Below are 21,654 nucleotides of genomic sequence, written 5' to 3'. Positions count from 1 at the left end.
CAAACTTGTGCTTCGTATCCAAGCCTGCTCGAATCTTATCACGTTGATGCCCAACAGTTGCCTCCGCCACCACTCCACCATCGTGTTTGGCTCCAGAATCATGTCCACCTTGGAAAGAATTGATCCTCGAGCATCTCATGGTTGGTGGCGTTCATCACTCTTCAGATCTCCAATGGCTCACACTTCACACGGCGCAGCCACTGAATGAACGAAGTCCACGTACACAGAAGTCAGCACACGCCGGACCGCGCATTAATCGTAACAATCAGCAGAATCACTTTGACCGCATCAACTGCTGTTGGGATTCAAGTCATATCATTCATCAAACCTCACGTTACCAGAATCAGCTGCTCAAGACAACCGCCATGAGAGCAGCACCAATAGCCCACCACGTGCCCCTAGCTCCCACATCGAATCTCGCCCTCGCAGCCGAAGGCAGGCTGCTACCCCCGACCGCTTGGTCGGCCCTGGTGCAGACGAATATGACATGATCGTCCCTCAACGGCTGCCCCACAGCCGTGGTGTTGCTGTGGCCCCAGATGTACACCTCAACACGAGGGCGACTGCCAAAGTAATTATACGCGCTGTCGTACTTGTCGGTCTTGGTCTTGCCCTCCCACAGGGAGCTGGCGGTGCGGGAGAAGTTTGCGTTCAGGGAGAGAACTGTAGGCCCATACCGAGAGGGCAGATTAGTCAGGGGGGAACATCACGCCGTGCAGGAACTGGACATAGGAATGCTGCTGGGCTTTCCAAGCAATACATGTCGGGGAGGGCTGAAGGAAGCAGAGGACAAAGCTGAGTTGCACTTACCTCCAGAGCTTGCAGTTCCAAAGGGACAGCTGCTAACGGAGGTCAAACCCCTGGGATATCCTTCGCCGGTGAGCACAAATAGGTCATTGACGATGGTGGCCCTCATGTCCCGCATGCAGTCATCCGAGATGATGCCCGCGCAGGACCCGTCAGCATTGTTACCCGCGCCCGCGGGAAGCTTGTCGCTGTCAAGGCTGACCACGGTGACCCGCCACGTGCTAGCGACATCCTCGTCCACGTCCCACGCTCCGGTCTCAGGATCGAACAGGGATCCTGCCCCTGATCCCGCGGGAGGGATGAGGTATGTTGTGATCGCCGTGCTCGGAGCGTCAAAGTACGAACTGTACTGCTGCTCGGTGATGTTTATTTGGATGCGCCATGAGCTCTCCGGGTTCGCGGTTGACGCCTCGAGAGCCGTGCCTGGATACGGGGTGTCGAGACGGAAACCAGCTATCGGAAGAATGGCCGTTGCGTTTGGATTGGCGTTCCAAGACGGATACACGTTATCTGGCAAGTCTGTCGTGTTATTCGAGGACTGTGCCAGAGCCACTCCGGCCGCAAGCAATGACACGCTAGCCGTAGCATGGAGGCTGGTCCAGATACGACGAATTTGAGCTGGCGCCATGGCGGTCTGCCTTCTTTGAAAGATGTGGTGCACTTTGAGTATAGAGGTCGAGCCAGATGACGCAGGGAGCAATTGAGCGAGATTGTCTGCGGCGCAATGCTATGGAAGAATAAGGAGGAGCATCGTGGATAAGCATCTTTCCGGAAAACAGTGTGCTATATCGGTACTTTTTGAGTCGTTGCTTCAGCTGATGGAAAAGCTTGCTCTCTGCAGGGTCACCGTCTTGGCACTCGTACGAGCTCGAGGCGAGACACTTGACTGGATAATGCGCCCTTGCCGTGTTCATCTTGGGCCGTCGAGGTGGCACAGCCTCGATGTCAGATGACGTCGCCAGCTTGTGAACATTGCAGCTTAGAGAAGTGACAGCATGCCGTGATCTGCATCGGGTCGTGCGCCGGATCATCCCTTGATGACGTGGGCTCCACTTCTGGAGTATCCGATTGGCATCTTGGCACACCAGGGTAGTCGCGCCAGGCCAGTGTATGGTGCTTCTATTCTTGGAGCCGTGGGGTAAATGGACGATCCGAGCTTGTCTATATTGTCCTTCTATCACTACATAGTCGTGAATTCGGTGGCGTGCTCACCGCGTTTTCAACCAGGAAGAATTGGGACAATCTTGATGTTCTCTAGTGAAGAATGCAATGTGTCAATCCACATTGGTTGAGATAGTCTCTCTAAAGCAACACGAAGGATTATCCACAACATCTTCGAGACCTTGGCAGTCCGTGAACTTCTCGTGCAGGCACATGGAAAAAGAAAGGTTGCCCTGACATTATCGCACACTAAAAGTCAGTAGTTATTAGCATGGGCCTTATGGAGGAAATGCTGCGTAAAACAAGTTAGTGGATGTCCACGGACATACGCATCCTCTAAGCGACAGATGGTTGTGACATACACGACGATACACCTCGTCGCCTTCAGCGAATCTTTCAGACGTCTATGTCAAACCTACGGTCAGTTCAGGACGCAATCTGCTATCAGCATATTCAGTCTAGCAACATAGAAGGACTATATGCGAGCCTTGCTACTCCAGACCTGGACGATAAATACCCTTGGCCGGTAAAGAATCTCGAGTTTCGCCAAGAGGAGCTATTCGGGCACATGCACGAGCGGTTCAACATTGAACAAAGAACTCTGCTGTATCTACAAGTTTTCCGCCGTGACGCCTCGCGGGCTGTTAGGAGAGATAAAAGACAACGAAGCCTTCTATCGACTCCCGGCCTTTCGGAGGCTGATGCGGGAGGCGGGGTTCATACCACGCATTTCACTCATTCGAGATGAATTTCACCGCTAGCGATAGTCGTAGTGCATCTCACATGGCCCTCAGAGCGACGAGTGAGTGGTTTAATTCCAATCACGTGATAGGGAGCTTCGACTTCTCCTTAGCTGCGTTTAGGACCAAACAAGACAAGAATACCGCTAGATCCGCGACAACGAGCAGTATAGCCTTGTCCCTTCGGCTCGGGAGCTACTCACGCCCCTTCAGACGCCCCAAGTAAACTCCAGCCTCATCCGGAAAAGGGAGCGCGACGAGACTCACAGCAAGTGTCCACCACGTATCACGACACGCGCTGCTAAGAAGCAGAGCCATTGCGACTCGCCATGTTACCGCTAGCGCGCCCAGGCGCCGACGACAGCAAGGTGAAACCACGATACCTGTTACTTGCACGGCCTGATTTCCAACATACAAGCTACGATACGAACCCGACTCCGCAGACGATCGACTCACTGCGCGGAGAAGCAGCAAGCCAGATTCATAAGCCTGAGAGATAGCGTTTAAATGAGAATGTATCCTCCTTATAGAATCGGTCTATATAGCTGTTGTTGTCCGCTCCTGGTTGCCTTCCACCGCCCCCTTTTCCAGCACTTCATTGACAGCAAATGCTTATGAATTCTGGTCCCTCCGCGGCCTGTGTCGGTGATCAGTGCCCAGCATTCTGCGCCTCTGCAATCATTCTAGCAAGATTTCACAACAGAACGGTGTCTCAGTGCGATAGAGTTCGTCTTCTCCAAGATCGAGTGACCTAGATGTCTGTAGATAGTCGAACCATGCGACAATGGTTCGCAGGCAAGATCCGCGTGCTGGCCACAGGAGCTGAACTGAAGCTGGGTAGGAGTTATGGGGCATTAGCGATCAGGGCTCTCACTGGAAGTATCGCATTGGTGTTGGGTTGAACACGTCTTCCGGTTGCACAAGGTTCTTCAATTCCAGGCCATCGACCGTCAACCGTATGGTTGTGTACTCGAACAGATTCTGGTGGGCAAAGAGACGTATGCGGAATTCTCCAAAGTACGGGTATAGCGGGTCCGTATACTGCGGCGCGTGAATATTCCCCGTGTACGAGGTTTCGTGCTCTATCATCTTGACCCAGTGCGGGAGCTTAGAAACGCTCAGCCGGTCTAAGCTGCCGATATCGTCGGGCAGCGTGTCGAGCTGGTCCATTGTCTCGTCGTCAAGCATGATGCACGTGCAGTAGCGCGGGAGCCGTCTCAACGTGTATTCATCCTCGCCGAGGGACAGGCGCCAGCGGTTGAAGTACTCGCGGACCTGAGCTGGGGTGGCACCATCCAGGTTCTCCTTATCCTCGAGGATGTCGTTTTGGAAAAGCGCTTTCAGCTCTTGGCCAGGTCGTGGATCGCAGTGGTCGGGGATAGACGCCAAGTCGAGCTCCCAGTCCTCCTTGGGAAGTTCCTCCAGCCTCTTCTTGGCGCATTCCAATTGCCATTCGGTGGCGCTGGCTTCCCTGCGCGAGTGGGCATCCACAGCAGCATCAAGCCACGACAGGGGCCCGCTGGAACTGGGCTTCGTCGCTGTACGCGGTCCGGATCACACAGAAGCCCCAGGTGCCAGTGCGGTGTACGGCACGACGCCCTTCCCAGCAAATTTGGCGCAGTATACCATGGAGCGAGCGCTGGAATTCGGGATCCCCTGAAGCGTGCAGCTTGAGCGGCGCGCCGATTGTAGATGTCGAGATTGGGATCTACAGCTGGGTCCGCGAGAGCCGGAGCTTGTCCAGGCTGTGGCTTATAATTGCCATACATTGTCGGTGTGTCGTTACAAGATTGAATTAATACCGCCATTTCTGAGCAAATTCACCCTCTCGCGAACGGACCACCATCCACTTTCCAGGCTCGAGAACCAATAATTGTGCTGCTTTTCTTCATCAGATTCTTCCCTAATCTGTTCAAGCGACTAGGATTCGCCACCCCCGCAAAGTGGCCTATTGGCGACATGACGAATTTGCTCAAAAATGGCGGTAGGTGGCTGCTTGTCAGCCCTTGCTCGAATACTTCCCAATTGGCCCGCTACTAACGCTAAGCTTCCGAAATGCTCCCGATACTAGTTATATCTTATAAGCCGTTCATATTCCCTAGAGGTATTGCATTAACGCGAACCATGGAATATATCAGGTTCTACTAAGAATTCGACTAGGGAGGCATTTAGAGATAATAAAGGTTGTCCCGTGAAGTATCTCGTAAAGTATCGGAGCCGTTAGAGGGCCAGGCGCACTGAGATTCAGAATACAGAAGTATCTAGTACCGCTATAGCTCGTTATTGTAGTTTTGTTTCTATATGGCTAAGATTTGCTTACCATATCCTCCCGTAGTCTATAGTGACTAAGGTACTATTATTGGTAGCGGTCTCTGGACCTTAATAATAACCACAGAGTCGGGTAAGGACTGCATACCCCTATAGTCCACAGGCAGTCTTAATACACATCTATATCCATGAAATTTATATGGTCGTAAATAGCCGGGGAAAAGGAACTTAGAGCTGCCTACATAATTTTGAACAATCACGCGTCCCCACCACGCAAAAGCTCGAGCACGATTCAATGGCGATATGTCCGAGAATGTGCTCCTTCCTCAAAGAACATCTCCGGGTACTTCACTCTGATTTTCCTACTATCTCCTTTTGTTTCGCCAGAGGACTATTTCAAAATCATTAAAACTAAACTATACGAATTTCGCGAGCACTGTCTTCCCAGTTCTGTCCGAGCTTGGCCGCGTCCCCGTCTATGTATCCGTGCACATACGCAGTCCCAATCATTTCGTACTCTTGACACGATACTGTGACTGCCCTAAGCACAAGGGTTGTCGTGAGGCCGATCGGTTTCAGAACAAAATCACCCGGCTGGCTCTTCAATGGGAGCCACGCCACGTCGTTGTCTCCAACGAGAGCAAGTTGCCCTCTATGAACACCGAAGTGATGTATGAAACTCATACCGAGATTCATGTCTTCAGTAGATCCTGGAGAATTGTTATTGCTGGTGTTCAACAACTCTCCATAGTCACTTCCCGATGAGTGACTCCCGCCGTGGACAAGGATCTTCATTGCGGCGCGGTATCCAGCTCGGATCTGAGCAGCACATTGTAGACAGCTTGCAATATTGCTAGTATTCAGGGCCAGCGGCGCAGCTGCGTGCTGTTTGTGATCTACCCATGGAGCGGTAGCCACAAAGGCACGGCCGAGCATGTGCGTGATATCGTCATCTGCCATCCCATGTTCCAAGAGAAAGCTGGCAGCATTCTTGAAAGCCAGGCCAGCGGGGTGTATGCCTTGGGATGCTCCACCACTGAGGAGGTGGCGGACGTGCTTGGCTGGCCTTTCCGTGACTAGGCCGAACAGTCTTGAAATGCGGCCAATATAGACAGCCTTGATTATGAGGGTCTTGTTTTTGTCGTCGAAGCGTAACACAGATTCGGATAGGTTCTCAGGTTCCATGCGCGTAGAAGGCGGCGTATGCACGAGATGCGTTGCGAGACTTCCAGGAGCCCACATCGGCACCCATGACGGCACCGCTGGCCGCGGCGTCATGTCGACAGCTTCTCTTTGCTTGGTGTACATACTCAAACCATAATTCTTGAGTATAGCAGCAGTCGTATCGACAAGGACATCACTGAAGCTTTTTGAGTAATCAGGCTCGATGCCCAGCACGTCTCGGTCCTGCGCCAGGCTTAGAAGCGCATAGACAGTATCCCGCGGGTCGCTGCAGAGGGAGTTGCGGAACCAATGGAGCAGGTCGCTCAGATTGAGGGTTTTGCCACGCAAGACAAGTCGTCGAATGCGCCAAAGCATCGAAACATTGTACAGATACAATGCATGCTCATCGGAGAGCGTCTGTCCATCAGGGAGGCGCCTGCCCAAGAGCTTGAAACGCAGGAATCCGCAAAGAATCAATATATCTTGATGATTGAGAAGTCTCGTGCCGCGCAGAATCACCGTTTTCGGGTTGAGCACATTCTCCTGTATCATCCACTTGCGCCCCCCCAAGACCCCAGGAGCATGCGCATCATCTCTCCCCAGCCCTCATGTGATGGTAGCGCAGTCTCAAGCCTGCGCTGAATGTCGATTTCGAGGGAATTCGTATCCGACCGGCGATCTTCGTCATATTTGGGCCGCGTCTCTATCGTCATTAGCCATATCCACACGCGATCCTCCATGAACTCCTTGTAGAAGGGTTTGATGTAGTGGCTCGTGAGTTGTTCCAGAAGGGCAATGGCTGTCACGTCACCGGATGCTTCAGGCCCAGCATAAGTAACGACTGATATGGCCCTACGATAGATCTCGCCCATCCGCTTGACTTGCGTCTCCTTGTCCTGCATATTAGTCTGGTCGATGCAGATCTGATCGATCCAGAAGCACTTTGGTTGCACAGGCGACCTAACGAGATCTCTGAGCGCATTGTGGAGGTTTTGAGTCAGAGGAATGTCTCCCTCCTCGTTGCCGGTAGCGCTTCGAACTCGCAACCAATATTCCTCCTTGTCGCCTCCCCACGGATATGACAATGCAACATACTTCGCCGCGTCGAAATCAACGTGCTCGATGCGACATTGCAGTTCTTCGATAGAATCTCCATGCTGGAGGTGCAGAATGCGGATTTGCGAGTTTGAGAGGCGCCGATGTTTGTACGTCTTGGTTGTCGTCATTTTCGATCGAGTCCACAGCATAATATTCGTGATGTCGCGGAAGGTAAGCATATGACTACTCATTATGGAAAGAGGGGTGCCCTCTTGGCACAATCAGAGGCACTGATAAGATAGGAATACGCAGGTATGCATGCGTGCACATGACCCCTGAAAGGCAGAAGAAATCGTGCTATTTAGCCGAGGGTCCGCCGTTCCTATTCGTCAGAAGCAGCCCTGTCCCCAGCTTCGGTCTTCATCCTATCCGGAGTCTCTGTTGACGTCCCCGCGTCAATAGTTTGGCCATGAGTAGCATTTCACTCTTAATACATGCGTCCAGCTTATCAGAATTTCCTTGCCCCGCGAGCGCCTTGCCCTTTTTCCCGGAGGACGACTCGTTGTCCCCTTTGTTATCGTCTAACTATATCATCTCTCCAGAATTAGGAAATTAGTTGGTTATCTGCCTGTCCTTACTTAAAGTCTGTCTCCTTGCTAAGCTCATATCTAGCCGCCTCTTTGCCCACCACCGGTATCGTCGTTGCACCTTTCTCCTTTGCCCGCTCGGGTAGGAGCTTAGGGTCTAATAAGCTTACTCGTATCAGCACGCTAGCTTAGTCCTAATAGACGTGCTCGTACTATAGTTTACCTACATTAATGGCTACGGTATTAATAATTATAAACTCTATACGCCAGTTCTTTAGCGGTGTATTTGATAAAACCTACGGTATTGTGACGGCCGACCAACTGGGGACGATTGTTTGGGCACGGAAGGAGCACAAACAACTACGCCACAGGATTAGACCAGGGACAAGGGCGGGTCATGTAGGGGTGCCGACACAAGTTTCTCATGTCAGCAAAGACAATGATCACGATAAGGATAAGGACCGGTACGATACCACTAGTCATGCAGAAAGAGGTGACCACGTGAACACAAGAGATGAAGGGCAAAGGTATATAGAATGGAAGATCTCCTTCATAGTCAGACAGTCGTTCCTTGCACTTCGGTGATCAATCTAAGTATCAGTTTCACCCACACTTAAATTAGTCACTTAATTGCTGAGACTGGTACCTCTTCCAAGAGACAAGACAACCCCCAAGATAAACGATAGTAGGAGCTAGTGATATTGTAAAGGCTTTACCTGCTTTTGAAACCAACAACCCAAGCGCCCTGCCAAACGGTTGATCCCGGAGGCAGGATCGTGACAGGTATCTCCAATATATACTTGAAGGAGATATGTAGCTCGTCGGTGATATGATCGACGCTAATCGTCCTAGACATAGGCGTAATTTCGAGAGTAGCTAGGTATATGGTGATGAAAAAGTTAGAATAGACGGACTATAGCTCGCTAGCCCCGATGCCGCCGGTTAGCGCAGGTATGGTAGTAACGTGCGGAGATGTATTGGAGAATGTTAACATTATCTATTTGAGATCCTGACTAAAGAATATCTGGGCTCTTTGTTGATTTGTGCGTCGCTGAATAATCAGCTTGGGTATTTGCGTTAATAATGCTCTTGTGATCGTTGTTAATTTACAAAGCCCTCCTCCCCGCGCTCAAGCTGCGTGTCCAGGCATGGTCTGTACTGACTGGGTTGTATTCCTTGAGACCGTACTCGGCAAACCGGCGGTTCTGTGTCGTAGCTATGTGCTAGGTACTTAATGGCGGGCAGTTTGCCACTGACGCTGCCGAACATGGTCTTTGGCTTAGATGCTATCTATGCCCCGTTGATCATTCCTACCTTACTACCGGCGAGGTGTATCAAGACCTGGATGCCACTAGGTTATCGCGATTTAGGGTTGGGAAGCTATGTTGGGTAGTAAGCAACGAGGTAGCCGAGGCGAAGTTCGTAGTTATTATCGAGGTTATGAAAGTGCAGAAGATATACTAATGCGGCGTCTCTTTAAGCTGATTAATGATGAGCTAGTCAGCTGTATTTAGTTGACCAGACCGGGGACAATTCAACCCACTTCAGAGTCAAATCTGCTATTGATTTCGACATATTTCAACTGCCGAATCTCAGTGCCTCTTCATCATGCTACACATTCCTCCATATCGTCCCATCGGCCGGCACGCAAGACATCGAGTGCCCTTAGCTTCGCCAGCCAGACCTTGGACTCGTTGAGCTCGCGGTCACCGCTGTTTGCAGGGCCTTCTACACGTTCCAAGGCTGACGTCCAATCCAAGAGGCCTAGATAAATCCACTTGATGTCGCTGTAATCCTCGAGAAGATCCTTGAGATTGTCAATCTCGCGCCGTAGGTAGGCAGTCGCCTGACTGGTGGTCAGAGACGGCACAATGGTCTGTCGATTTTCATGGCGACCAACGATCTGCGACATTAGAAACTGATGGTAATACCACAGACTCTGATCCTCTGGTCCGACGTTCAGGGCATCCTGGGTGGTCTTGAGTTCCATGTCCAGGAAACCTCGGCGCGTTTCATCGTCGGCACCGCGCTCGTCGAGAACACGCGCAACGAGCTGTGTCCTGTTGTGCCACGCCGAGAAGTTGGATAGGTCCTCGTTGATCATCTTGGTCGTGTATGCGAATTCGGCTTCCGACATGCTCTTGCCTTGCAGGTCAGGGCTCTCAAGCTTGGCTACAATTTCCCTCCTGTAGCCCCAAGCGTGGAAGTTGCGACGATCCTTTATGTGCATCTTGGATGTAAGGGCGAGTTCCATTTCCCATATCTTGCGCACGGTAGGGATTGGAAGCCGGAGGGTCATCTGGGACAAGATCCAGGATCGGAAATTCCAGATCCAGTAGCACTTGGGAAATTTGAGCAGAAGCGGCACCGTAAAGGCGAGATCCGACTGTAGGGCGGTGCTAATACTGTCGTGCTGCTCGGCCAAGGTCATCGATGTGACATCGCTCGAGTTGTATTCAGGCGGAAAGGAGAGTACACCCTTGAGAAGACAGCGACGACGGATGTTCCAAATGGTGTAGTACTCCGGGTTGAGTTGGAGTAGCTTGGTGGTGAGGTTCAGGAGCTCAAGATCATAGCTGCCCAGCGCTGCTTGGGCCCGTATCTGGCTTTCGAGGACATGGTACGTCTTGATCTTGGCGACATCTTGCCGTTGCCCGATGCGTGTCTGGGCGGTACGAGCTACGCCATGCTGTATAGTAGGGGCAACCCAGTGCAGTCGGTCAGCTGCCACGCGTTGCTGGCCTGCAGACGGAAACTTGTGAAACGAAACTCGAGACGAAGAACTCTGGGCTTTTACTTACGCTTGCCATGCTTTTCGTTGGCTTATGCACCAATCTTGAGGAATAATAGTACACTGGATGCTATGGCATGCGGCTCCCTGCTTGCAAGAGCAGGTTGAGGTTGACCCATCCTTCAAGGAGACTGAGTCGGCAGGCAGCCAAACAGTGGTGGGTCGCGAGCGGGGGATGTACTGTTGAGCACGTGACTGGGTAGAAGAGCCCAACGGAAAAGCATAGATATATGAACGAAAAGTGAATTCTGGAAGATTAGAACAACTCTGAAATATTGTTTGTACGATCTAAGTAATCTCGTGAAGTATCCCGTAAAGTATCGGAGCCATCAGAGGGCCAAGGCGTTCTGAATACAGAAGTGTCCAGTACTGCCACAGCTCTTTATTATGGTTCGGAACCTTTTATGGCTAATATCACCATGTCCTTTCGTAGTCTATAGTAGCTCGGGTAGTGTTATCGGCCGCAGCCTCTAGACCTTTATCATTGACTAAAGAGTGGCAGAAGGATCCTGCAAACTGGGCTTGCACAGTTGCCAGCATTCCAAATCAGCTATTGACGCGCGCCCCCAATCGAGTACTCCACGATGCCAATATCAAAATGCTCCTGTCAGTGGCTAATGAGACATTCTGATGGATGTGTCTTTTTCTTGTCTCTGGGCACACCTGCTTTATACGGCGCACGTAGCTTCGCCGTGCTGCCAGAACACGCGAGCGCTGTGAACTACTCACCCTGGAAGTAGCTCAAGCAGCTCGGACGGGAGCTCTACGGGTTCGAAGAGCGAGTCGCTGCAGAGAACAGTGGGCGCTGGCACAGCCGACACCACTTCACGGGGCGACTCGTGGCCGCTACTATTCAGAAGAACCCCAAGTCTCTTCGCGACTGCGGGGGGGGGGGGGGGCGCGTCGTAATAACACCAGGCACAGGCAGCTTTGTTGACTATACGCGTTCGTCCCGTCCGCGGACGAATGGCACTTGTCACACAGCTCGAAGGACGGTACCTGCATCGGGTGTCGCACCTTGTTCGCATCTGTGCATCACGGTCTGTGTGTGACCGAGGCGAAGGTGCAGGTGAGACCCAAAATGATTGCAGGCTTGAGCAGTGTCAGACCTGGGGGCGACGTATGATTGTGCCAATGTCTTTGGAGAGATTGGGGCCTGTCTGTGAGATCGGGATAGCCGACCGGATTTTGAGCATGTCGAGGCGTCGAGCATATAAGCGAAGACGTCGAGGTCAAGATGCATCCCACTGCTACAGCTGGCGCAAAGATACACATTGATACTATCGACTTTGACTGAAGGTGCAGCGTAACACCTTTGCGTCAAAATTCGCTCGGGGTAAAAAAACGGCCCGTCGGAGCAGCCGTCACACAGCGGATATTGATGAAACAAGCCTGGAGAACAGGCACAGCCCGTCATTTCCACAAGGACACACAATACCACGGGGGGAAAGCAACTCTACGCGACACAATATGACCGGGATTCAGACTGGTCTGAGGCCAGGCTGCGGGCGCCGAAGTGTTGTGGATGCGCCTGGCCACTGCTGCGTAAGTGCCGACGCACATCTTTGCTTCTGCCCGACCAGTGAGCAGTGGAAAAACAAGATCTTGCAGACGGGAAGGGATGCTGAAAATTCTCTCGCGTGGGTCAACGGCGAGTCTGCGTAGCCGGTGTCTGTCAACCTCGCGTCCAACGGACACGGCACAGGCAAAAGCAATGCGACTGTACGCAAAGATCCATGCAAGCCCGTCACGGGACTGAGACGACCCTGCGGTTCGCAAACACCAAAGTTCCTCGCTGGTGTCCCACATGTGGCTGAAGTTGTTGTCCATAGGTCGAGGCCACACACGCAGCTATGCTGCAAGGGACCATGGTGGCTGGTTTTGGTCACCACTTTGGCAATGTGCCGATTGGCTGCTGGTTGATCTGGTTCACTGGCAACCACGACGGCCTTTCGCTTGGCCAGAAGTAACCTGTTGCGGGGCACTAATCAGCAGCAAGGGTCGGTCGCCTGCGAACCTACCATAGTAGATACAAGTTCTAGCATCGCAGCACTGCTCAAGCCAGCTGGTTTGCGCCAATCGTCAACCCCTGGCTCAGAATTGGCATACAGCAGACTCGTCTCTGATTGAACATCACGGCGTCACAACTCCTCTGCTGTCTGCTAGGAACGCCCTGGGCCTCGACCTGCGTGCTCTGTAGAAGCCCTTCCTCCCGAGTGAATACGAACCGCATGCTCGGAGCTCGGGCCGAGCAAGATATGCTTTTATCTTACCTTGCTTTCCGAGCTCGCCGGGAAGTGGGTTGTCAGTGCTTAGCGCGAAGCTGTCAGGCGAACGAGAGTTTGGTGGTGAAAGTAAAAGCCACTTCGGCGATTGCCACAGGAAGAGGGTAGTGTAAGGTTACGACTCGCGAAAAGCCACAAGCAAGCGAAAGCCAGATTGTGAAAGAAGACCGATACCGGCACGTCAGGATCCCGTTTGTCGAAGCAAACCACTGGACTGATGGAAGAGGCCCGTCATTCAGTGAAAGGACTCGTTTTGCAGCACGAATTGGTCTACCGCACCCAGCAGACGTGCTGCAGGGGCTGTAAGCCTCCGCTGTGCATGAGAGCGTCTCTTCTGCTGTCCCGGGTCGCATGCTACGGCCGACTTGAAGGATGACCTCCCTGGACCAGCTCACTAAACTCCTGCACCGTGAGAGCATTTGGAACCAGCGGTCCCTTTATTTCCACAGATGTCCCGAGATGTCTCTGGGAAGCGCGACATACAGCTCTGGCGGCGCAGGGGACCGAGGATCAGCATCGAGGGTGGGTAGCGCGAGCAGGGATCCGGCTCCAGCTAGAACAGGTTAGCACCTGAGGGGGCTTTTGGATGGCGACGACCTCCTTGCTTTTTCCTCGGGTCACTCGAGTCGTCCTACGCTGAGGCGCCATCTGTGCAAGCGCAGTCTTTGATCGAATATCACGGCCTGGCTTTGCGGTCGTATCGAAACCGATCATGTAGGGAAACACGGGCCCCATCTCGGCGCTCGTCGGTGTATGGCGATGTCGCGGGGATGCAAGGCCGTCACCCTAAGCGTGATGCAGCGCTGGGCAGGGGAGCATGCCTGCGCGGGCGAAGAAGGCATAGCCAGGTGAGGTGAGACATGCACTGGCGTCGCAGAAGCGGCAGCAAGAGGTGCGCAATCCGAGCCCAGGCGAGGCCCTTTTACAATGATGTGCTGCTCCCGATCTGCAGCTGTGTGCATCAGTGGGCAGGCTGGCACTGTCCTACCACGTTCCTTCCCGTTTTGACAGGTCCGCTCCCGCGTGGGCCAATTGCGTCAAACCTTGGGGGCCTCGCCTACACTAAGTATGATGTGCCTCTCGACGACGGGCAAACTCTATCGCACACATTGGATCCTGGGCCCTGCTCCTGCAATTCACTCAACCCAGTCCATCAATCACCAGGCGTCGACCTCTTCCTGCCAGGCTCCCTGCAGCCTACAAGGGCCCGTCCGAACCCGCACCGCCTGCAGCCCGGTCCGTCGTTCGTCTACCAGCCCCGCGCGCCCGGCTGGTGGAATGGAACAGCCAATTGAGGCTCGCGCTGTAGACTGCATGGTCTCCGGGAGATCGTCCGTCTATCGTTCTGGAGATCTGCCGACTAACCAGGCCAGGCCAGGGCTGTCCTGACCTGCCTGCCCAGCATCCAGCAGACCTGACGTGTGCTGTGCCCACCTGCCTCGCAACTTGCTTTTCCCACAGCAGCGAAGCTACATGTAGGCTGTCGAGTCCTGCTGAGGGAGGCTAGTCTCGAGCCTGCCAACAGCGGCTCCCTCGTTTTGAGTTGCGCTCCGTCTGCCCGCCTGTGTGGCTTGGCCCCGGACGCCACCGCCTGCCAAAGCACTCCCTCCCTCGTCCGCACGCCCTCACTTCGACATGACCTGCCCTGCCTGGCTGCCCTTCATCACCCACAGTTGGCGGAAACTGTCATCAGTCTCACCGTCATCTCATCCACCGGCTCCTGCAGGGTTCGCATCATGGCAGAGACACTGTCCCCTGTCCCCACGCCACCAAGTGTGCCGCGTTGCCTGCCTTGCTTGGGCCCAAGGGACACGCCAGCCCTTGCGGCTCGGGGGCCGCCTGCCTTTGGTCGTGCCTGCCTGCCCGCCTGCCCCCGTCCTCTGGGGACCGCGATTTAGTTCTGCCCGAGACTTCCAAGGTTGGCTTGACGCGAACTCTGCTCTCCGCGATGCTCCGGCTGCTTTGTTGCTCTTGTCCCACGCCGAACTCGGGAACCGCCGCCCCGCCCTTCGCGTAACGTCCAGAGCATGATCTGAGACCTCTGATCCAGTCCGGCCACCCACAGACTTTCACCCCACGGCGAGATTAGCATTCCTTGTCCACGCCACCTCATAAAGGACGTGTTTCCCCAGCATCTACTGCGTGCCTCCCTTCGGCCTCTATTCTGCTTGATGGCCCCTTTCGCGTCGCGCATGACATCCCGAGCAACATCTGGTGTTGGTCACTTTTGGCATCAGATACTGGATCATCAGCGAGGCTGATTTACAACGGTACTCGTAGGCCAGCCCAGAGAAACTCCACAGCACTGTCCATCATGGCGCTCTCCATGGAGAAGCTCGAGCGGATATTCAGCCCTTCGAGGAAAAAGGACAAGCCCGCCGTCGAATCACTACCCGTCATCACGCCACAGCTTCAGTCGCCCAGCAAACCGCTATTCCCATCACCGTCCTTCATCAGACCAACATCAAATTCTATGAAGCCGCGTGAAGAGGAGCGTAGGCTTCGCAATCCTGACGACAGGGAGAGGGCGTTCAGTATCTCTAGCCAAGGCCGCACCCACTCTCGACAGCCCTCCAACTCCTCATCCACGACCCGTGGCGGACAACGCCATGTTGACCAGTCTACGACGGCGGCTGCCCCATGCCTGGATAGCCCCTGCTCAATATCGCCCTTCAAGTTCCCAGAAGATTCCATCTTCCGTCATGAGCCATCGCGTCGCTACTCGATGCAGAACACCCAAACAATCAGCCTTATGGAACAAGTCGACGAAGAGCTAGCAAATGTTCCTGGCGACGATGTATCGTCCCTTGTGAATACATCTCCCACAAGGAGGATCGGCGCGAGGCCCGTTTCGTCCGGGCTCTTTCGACCAGTAGTCTTTGACCAGAGGCCAGAGTCTTTGCGCCTCCCCATCAACAAAGGCTGTCCAGCAGCCCTTCTCCCTTCACCCATAATCATACCCTCACCGATATCACCCTCAATGGCTGCTGGTGCCTTGAGCATGCTCGAGTCGCTGCCACCCTCTCCAACCAGGAATACCTCCACAGAAAAGGATCTTTGCCTGCCTATTCTCCCTCGTCTAAATAGATTCTCAACCTTGAACTTGCCTCACTTGGAGTCTCCATCCGGATCAGATTCCGAGGATGAGGGGCCTCGATACGGACAACACCCTTCTCCAGCATCGTTGGCTACACCAAACACGTTTTCGACTCGGGAAAGCTTTGATTCACTCACACACTCCCTTGCGTCTTCGTTCTCGTCAAAGAGAGAAGCACGGGAAACCTGGTGTGCCCGAGCCGATGACCCTTTCTCAAACAAGACCGCTCACGTGACCGACGGCCCTGAACAAGCAATCTTAGTGCGCGACTCGTTTGCGTCGTGGCCATCCGATCCCAATCAGGAACGAATCATTGAGATTCTGTGGGAGCCGAGTGTGGACGAGTTTATGGCGCTTTCCGACGACGAGGTGGCCGAAAGTTACGACACTTATGCTGCTGAAGATCTACCGAGACGGCCAACCCCACCACCCAAGGACACCCCAAAGATGAGCCACCGCAGCATCACTTTCGTCCACGGCGCAGGCATCCAAAAGAGCGCATCTGTTCGCACCGTTCGTGCGGACCATGACCGAAAAGTCACACAAACCTCGGGGAAGCCATTATCCCAGGGCCAGGCATCTTCGCCAACGGCGAAGACCGCCCCGATCCGCGCTTCTACGCTGATCTCCACCATCGCTACAACTTTTGGGTTCGACGAGATCTATATCATGAGCTTCTGGCCAGATGACCGCAAACGCCGTGGCAGGTTGCTTGACTTTCCTATGCACTTCGAAAATGCGAGGTACTCGAGAGCGTCCCGCCGCAACTCGAAGTCCAAGGTCACGGGGCGCCTGCTCGCATCATACGGCATTGAAGGGGCGACCGGGTCATGGGAACTCCCCACGGATATTCTTGCCGAAGCATTGGACACAGAAGAGACTTGGTATGAGTACCATGATACAACACCACCCTTGCAGGGACTCTCGCACGGGTTCATGTGCTCATTCTACGGCAATTGCCTGCCATCGTCTCAGCCTGCCCCGTCGAACTCGGTCAATCGCGGCATCGTCTTTGCGGCATTCCACACCCAAAGCAAGCCCATCATCACTAGCGGCACCATCTCCGACCGCAACTTACTTCTAGGCGATCTCCGCATACTTGCCAAGGTACTGGTTGACGAGACCATCAAGAATCTTTGAGAAACGTATTACAACTTTGCACATTGCTTTGATCAACCTCTCAGTAGCACATCTGTTTGGGCGCATACCCTAACGCCAATCTTCCGCACGCACACACTATGATACCCCGAGGCAGGCGTTCACAAAATCACTCTGTCGTTTTCTCAAAGAACTGCATCGCTGGCGTCGATCAGCTGTAGCAACGTCGAAACGATATAATTATTGGTCTTTGGGTCGTTCGATTACTTCGTGCAGACATGGGACATGAATGAATGGGCAACGAGGCACGAGCCATTTCAGCACATACATGGTCAATGGGGACCTCAAATGATAATATCAGATAACACAATGTACTGCTTGTGATATGAGACACAGCTGCCAAGGCACATGGCATGAGACGCCCGCGCGGATCCCACATTCACCTTCTGCTCACCGATCTTGTTCAACTCAAACTGTGACCAATGAAGGTGTCAAGGAGCACGTTTCTATGTCACTCATAGCAGTGCGTGTAATATTGCTTTCTACTGCCAAAGACTGGCCATAATGCACATTCGTCCTAATTGAACATCCATGGTAAATCATCATTCTTTTCTTCTCATTGATTCAGGAAAAAGGGCCGCGCAACCGACAGGCCAGACGTGCTATATATGTATCTGTACAAGAGAAGCCGACGCAGGAACGGAGGGTAGCCAATAGGCCTTCCTAGCTCTCTCTTTTGGGAATGCGCATGCAGAAACAATCATTACATAAACAAGGGTTTGTGCCTCCGTGACGCCGTTCATGGGTACCTCGCAGACGCAGCCGACTACCGATCATTCCCCACACATCTAGATCTCAAGGGTAACCTCCTGGCCCTTGACACGCCCTATGACCTGGCTGGGAGCGTACTTGGGAATGACCTCGTCGTCGTGCAGCATCTCAAACTCCTCGGTAGCATCACGGCCCATAAAGTTCATGATGGCCTGCGGGCCGCCAGGGTGGTCGTTGAGCCAGTTGGTCAGGTCCATGACAACACCCTTGACAACAACCCAGAGGTCATCCTTCTTGTTGTGCTTGGCGACCTCCTCCATGGTGAACTCCTTCTCGGGGATCTCGAACTTCTTGGGCTTAGACGCCTGGGTAGGTTGGGCAGCGTCAGCAGTGCTCGCGCTCGTCGCAGCAGCGTTGACGCTGGCTGTCTTGCTCGTACCTTCGCCGCTCCACTCAACGGAGATCTTGCCGGGCTGAGCTGGGTCGATGTGCAGGGAGATCTGGCCGACACGGGCAGCAGCACCAGCAGCGGAGCCACTCAGGGCTTGCTGGAAGAGATAGTTGCTGGCACTGTCACCAGCGACGCGGCCGTAGACGACACAGCCGAGTAGCGACGAACCACCGAGGCGGTTGGCTCCGTGAACACCACCAGCCAGCTCACCGCAGGCGAAGAGACCGTCGAAAGGCTTCTGCTCAGAATTGAGGACTTGAGCCTTGTCGTTGATCTCGATACCACCCATGGTGAAGTGGAGAACAGGCTCCATGACGGCAACGTGGAAGTCGTCATCGACGTTCACGGGCAGGTTGTGGAAGAACTTCTTGCCCCAGGGGTCCTTCTGCTTGCCCTCGGCAATAGCGTTGTAGGTGCTGAAGGTCTTCTGAAGGTGTTCGGGCGAGCAGCCAATCTCCTTGGCGAGTTCCTTGCCGGTCATCTTCTTCATGAGACCACGGCCAGAGTAGTGGCGAGTGTGGAAGTCAAGGGTATTGGAGGCCTTGGAGTTGAGGATGAGACGGATGGGGAATTTGCCCTTATCCTTCTCCTTCCACATCATGCCAGAGACGTAGTCACGGTGGCCAAGCTCGTCACAGAAACGATCGCCGTCAGCGTTGAGGAGAAGACCTCCTTCGCCACGGAGAGCCTCAGCGGCCAAGAACTTCCACTTCGAGCCCGGGTCCTTGGGGTCGACGAGACCAGTTGGGTGGACCTGGACCTTGTCCATGTCAATGCCGTTGCCGCCGATCGCCATGACCATCTTCTGACCGTCACCAGTGGCGTGAGAGCCGTTGGTAGTGGCGAGGCCATAGGTATCAGGGCGGTGCTTCTTGAGCAGCGAGGTCTCGCCAAAGTCGGCAGCGTAACCGCCGGTGGCAAGGACAACAGGTCCAGTGAGACTGGTCTCCTGGCCGTCAAGCTCGTACTTGACACCGGTGACGGTGTTGCCCTCCTTGTTGAGGCTGGTGACGCGAGCCTTCTTGATGATCTGGACACGCTCGGGCTCCGTCTCGGCAAGCTCCTCTAGCCGCTGCATGAGAGCGTACGTAATGGCCATGCCGGGGAACTTGGCATCGTGGCCTCTGTGTGTCCGGGGCTGCGAGTGGCCACTGGGAGGGGTTAGCAATGACTTTGCGGACGAGCTAAAAGGAAAAGACCAAGATGAGTTGATTCTGACTTACCCAAGACGAGAGACGAGAGTGAGGTCGAGGTTGAAGACATCCTGAAGCCACTCAACAGCGGCGGCAGACTTGTAGGTCAGGACCTTGATGAGGTCGGGCCGAGCCTTGTCGCGGGCGGACTTGAGGGTGTCGTCGTAGAACTGCTTGACGCTGTCGCCAATCTTGTGGTCGACCTGGGTGCGCGTCAGGGCACCGTTGATGCCAGAGGTCGCCTTTGTGGAGTTGCCGCCGAAGAAGCCTGTGCAGGGAGAGTGGGCCTCGTGTTAGATCGGGGCAACTGTCGCCGAAGCCAGCAATTTGGGTGGGGAGGAGGTCTACTTACCCTGCTTGTCGAGGACGACAACGTTGCCACCGGCGAGGTAGATGGTGTGAGCGGCGCTCAGGCCAGAGACTGCAATTTAGAAGTCAGCACCGAGCACAAGCGTAAGCATGCGGTACAACCCGCATCTGCTTCGGTGCAGAGCTGGCGCGCCAAGGACTAGCAAGCAGTCAAGTGTTTGCTGCTGCGAGGAGAGCGCTGCTCAGGCACCAAGCTACGCAGAAAGGTGAACGGCATGACTTACGGCCGCCACCCACAACGATGACACGGGGAGCCATTGTGGAGGAAGAAGGAAGGAACCAGGAAGCAGGAAGAAAATCGATGCTGGGTGTCTGGAAGAGGTGCTCCTTTCTCTGGTAGTTTGTGAGGAGTAGTGAACCAACCCACTGAAACACGACGGCGGGGTGAGAAGCAGGAGAGATGGAAATGATGGAGTCGCGGGAGAGAGAAGACGGAGGAGGAGGAGGAGGAGAAAGCAGACGATGAGGTGGAACGACGGGCCTAGATATTGGAGTGCGGCCGGAAGTGGAGAGCGGGCGGCGCTGTTTCTGGGGGAAGGGGCAACGCAACGCATGCACCAGGTCTCCCCAGAGCGAGCCGAGTGCAGGCAGGTGGGCCTGACCAGGCGACCAGACCAGACCCCGGCGGGCTGGAGCTTGTGCCGACTGGTGCAAGTGCAGTGTGCAATTGCCCACGCGCTGATTCGCCCTCTGCGGCACCGCCTGCCAGAGCCGAGGTCGACTAGCGGCGCTGCTTCCCCCATCCTTTCCCCACACCCCGGCGGCCCTGCACGCTCCGCCCAGCCCGCTCTCTCCTCACTCTCACGCACCACTGACACCACCCGCTTTCACAAGCAGACGTGTGTTGCATGAAAGGGGCTCCTCCCAGCATGTGCCAGCCCTGTATCACCTACAGATTTAAGCTCTGGCTACTGCTGCTTGCCACCCGTTGCCGCTTGCCAGTGGCATTCTGGTTACGGGCGGCTGAATGGCGATACCAATGGCGAGTTTGCCCACAGCCCTGATGGTCATCGCCTCTCCAGCCTTCACAAGTCACTCGCGGTGCCCCTGCAGACGTTCTGATCAGGTTGCGCGACCGGACAGCTTTGCCACGACAATGATTTATGTTAACGCGTATATGCATGTGCCCATCGCGCTCAAGAGCACCCTTGACCTCGGGCATTTCAACCGCTGTTGTGCGGAGAAGGATCTGACTTCCGACGCTTCCCCAGCAACCCCACAATCACCCGTCTGGGGGTTTTGCCCGCGAGCCAGGAACATGCACCGCCATCAAGGTGATTTCGTAGCGATAGGCGGCAGCAGCAGTAGCATCAGCAGCAGCAGCAGCAGCATCAGAGCGACAAACATTACAGCCAGAGTGTGCATGATGCGCCTTCAGGTGTTGATCTTCACGCCCAAAGACCCCCCACTTCTCCAACCGCGCGTTTGTACTGTGCCCGACGACTGCCCGGTACATGAGATTAATCTGCCACTTCTGGAAGCAGTTTTTGCAGGCGGCCGTGATTCAGGTGAGGGCTGGCCAGGACTGGCCGTTGACTTTGACCGACCGCCGAAGCTCGGCTTTGTGCACACCCTGATTGGGGTGTTGGATGTTTCTGGGACCGGATAGATGCCAGTCAGTGCGAGCCTGCTCGCCTTTCGTTGCAATCGCGGCCGAGGACATGGCACGAATCCACACCTAGGCACGCCGGCCCACAGGGGGTCGATCAAGCCCAGCTGGTGGTGGTGCTGGGGCCTCGCGTGCCGAGGCAGCCCCCTCCTGCACGCGTGCAACTTTCGCCGGTGCGAGCACACGCACACCTTGCTTAGGTTGGTCCCCGGAAACGGGTATTTC

General features: G+C 54.5%; 7 protein-coding genes across 7 annotated transcripts; 2 read left to right on the top strand and 5 right to left on the bottom strand.

The window, feature by feature from the left end:
* Nucleotides 1-282: 282 nt before the first annotated feature.
* On the bottom strand, nucleotides 283-1,783 carry B0I36DRAFT_432639 (uncharacterized protein). Its single transcript, XM_046162638.1, has 2 exons — nucleotides 811-1,783; nucleotides 283-663 (listed from the first exon to the last, which is right to left on the bottom strand). Exons 1-2 carry the CDS (start codon nucleotides 1,433-1,435, stop codon nucleotides 344-346), a joined length of 945 nt encoding a protein of 314 aa, XP_046010156.1. The 5' UTR covers nucleotides 1,436-1,783; the 3' UTR covers nucleotides 283-343.
* A 1,795-nt stretch (nucleotides 1,784-3,578) lies between these two features.
* On the bottom strand, nucleotides 3,579-4,477 carry B0I36DRAFT_350898 (uncharacterized protein; the record flags this gene model as incomplete). The annotated part of the gene is made up of 2 exons (XM_046156958.1): nucleotides 3,579-4,179; nucleotides 4,335-4,477. 2 exons carry the CDS (start codon nucleotides 4,475-4,477, stop codon nucleotides 3,579-3,581), a joined length of 744 nt encoding a protein of 247 aa, XP_046010155.1.
* Nucleotides 4,478-5,291: 814 nt separating this feature from the next.
* B0I36DRAFT_326938 (heterokaryon incompatibility protein-domain-containing protein) lies at nucleotides 5,292-7,442 on the bottom strand. Its single transcript, XM_046154407.1, has 2 exons — nucleotides 6,697-7,442; nucleotides 5,292-6,622 (listed from the first exon to the last, which is right to left on the bottom strand). Exons 1-2 carry the CDS (start codon nucleotides 7,427-7,429, stop codon nucleotides 5,388-5,390), a joined length of 1,968 nt encoding a protein of 655 aa, XP_046010154.1. The 5' UTR covers nucleotides 7,430-7,442; the 3' UTR covers nucleotides 5,292-5,387.
* A 199-nt stretch (nucleotides 7,443-7,641) lies between these two features.
* B0I36DRAFT_326937 (uncharacterized protein) lies at nucleotides 7,642-7,950 on the top strand (the record flags this gene model as incomplete). The annotated part of the gene is made up of 2 exons (XM_046154406.1): nucleotides 7,642-7,793; nucleotides 7,851-7,950. Coding segments are annotated over 2 exons (213 nt in total), but the record flags the coding sequence as incomplete, so codon positions are not given.
* A 1,421-nt stretch (nucleotides 7,951-9,371) lies between these two features.
* B0I36DRAFT_375281 (uncharacterized protein) lies at nucleotides 9,372-10,575 on the bottom strand (the record flags this gene model as incomplete). The annotated part of the gene is made up of 2 exons (XM_046160351.1): nucleotides 9,372-10,454; nucleotides 10,567-10,575. 2 exons carry the CDS (start codon nucleotides 10,573-10,575, stop codon nucleotides 9,372-9,374), a joined length of 1,092 nt encoding a protein of 363 aa, XP_046010152.1.
* A 4,500-nt stretch (nucleotides 10,576-15,075) lies between these two features.
* Nucleotides 15,076-17,466, top strand: B0I36DRAFT_326931 (uncharacterized protein). Its single transcript, XM_046154405.1, has 2 exons — nucleotides 15,076-16,822; nucleotides 16,914-17,466. Exons 1-2 carry the CDS (start codon nucleotides 15,156-15,158, stop codon nucleotides 17,020-17,022), a joined length of 1,776 nt encoding a protein of 591 aa, XP_046010151.1. The 5' UTR covers nucleotides 15,076-15,155; the 3' UTR covers nucleotides 17,023-17,466.
* B0I36DRAFT_326929 (FAD binding domain-containing protein) lies at nucleotides 17,467-20,359 on the bottom strand. The gene is made up of 4 exons (XM_046154404.1): nucleotides 20,045-20,359; nucleotides 19,804-19,872; nucleotides 19,482-19,719; nucleotides 17,467-19,409 (listed from the first exon to the last, which is right to left on the bottom strand). Exons 1-4 carry the CDS (start codon nucleotides 20,076-20,078, stop codon nucleotides 17,885-17,887), a joined length of 1,866 nt encoding a protein of 621 aa, XP_046010150.1. The 5' UTR covers nucleotides 20,079-20,359; the 3' UTR covers nucleotides 17,467-17,884.
* Nucleotides 20,360-21,654: the final 1,295 nt, after the last annotated feature.

The sequence above is a fragment of the Microdochium trichocladiopsis genome (genome assembly GCF_020744255.1).
Source record: "Microdochium trichocladiopsis strain MPI-CAGE-CH-0230 chromosome Unknown B0I36scaffold_7, whole genome shotgun sequence".
NCBI lineage: Eukaryota > Fungi > Ascomycota > Sordariomycetes > Xylariales > Microdochiaceae > Microdochium > Microdochium trichocladiopsis.
Note: the sequence above shows the minus strand (reverse complement) of the source record. Positions and strands in the feature narration are given on the sequence as shown.

Coding starts and splice junctions, on each gene's coding strand:
- B0I36DRAFT_326938 (XM_046154407.1), bottom strand. CDS start 7,429: ATGAGTAGTCATATGCTTACCTTCCGCGACATCACGAATATTATGCTG. Junction 6,623..6,696: donor GGGGTCTTGGGGGGGCGCAA/GTGGATGATACA, acceptor TCAATCATCAAG/ATATATTGATTCTTTGCGGA.
- B0I36DRAFT_326929 (XM_046154404.1), bottom strand. CDS start 20,078: ATGGCTCCCCGTGTCATCGTTGTGGGTGGCGGCC. Junction 19,873..20,044: donor CATCGTTGTGGGTGGCGGCC/GTAAGTCATGCC, acceptor TCTAAATTGCAG/TCTCTGGCCTGAGCGCCGCT. Junction 19,410..19,481: donor ACTCTCGTCTCTCGTCTTGG/GTAAGTCAGAAT, acceptor AACCCCTCCCAG/TGGCCACTCGCAGCCCCGGA.
- B0I36DRAFT_326931 (XM_046154405.1), top strand. CDS start 15,156: ATGGCGCTCTCCATGGAGAAGCTCGAGCGGATATTCAGCCCTTCGAGG. Junction 16,823..16,913: donor TTGGACACAGAAGAGACTTG/GTATGAGTACCA, acceptor CCATCGTCTCAG/CCTGCCCCGTCGAACTCGGT.
- B0I36DRAFT_432639 (XM_046162638.1), bottom strand. CDS start 1,435: ATGGCGCCAGCTCAAATTCGTCGTATCTGGACCAGCCTCCATGCTACG. Junction 664..810: donor TGGAACTGCAAGCTCTGGAG/GTAAGTGCAACT, acceptor ATGGGCCTACAG/TTCTCTCCCTGAACGCAAAC.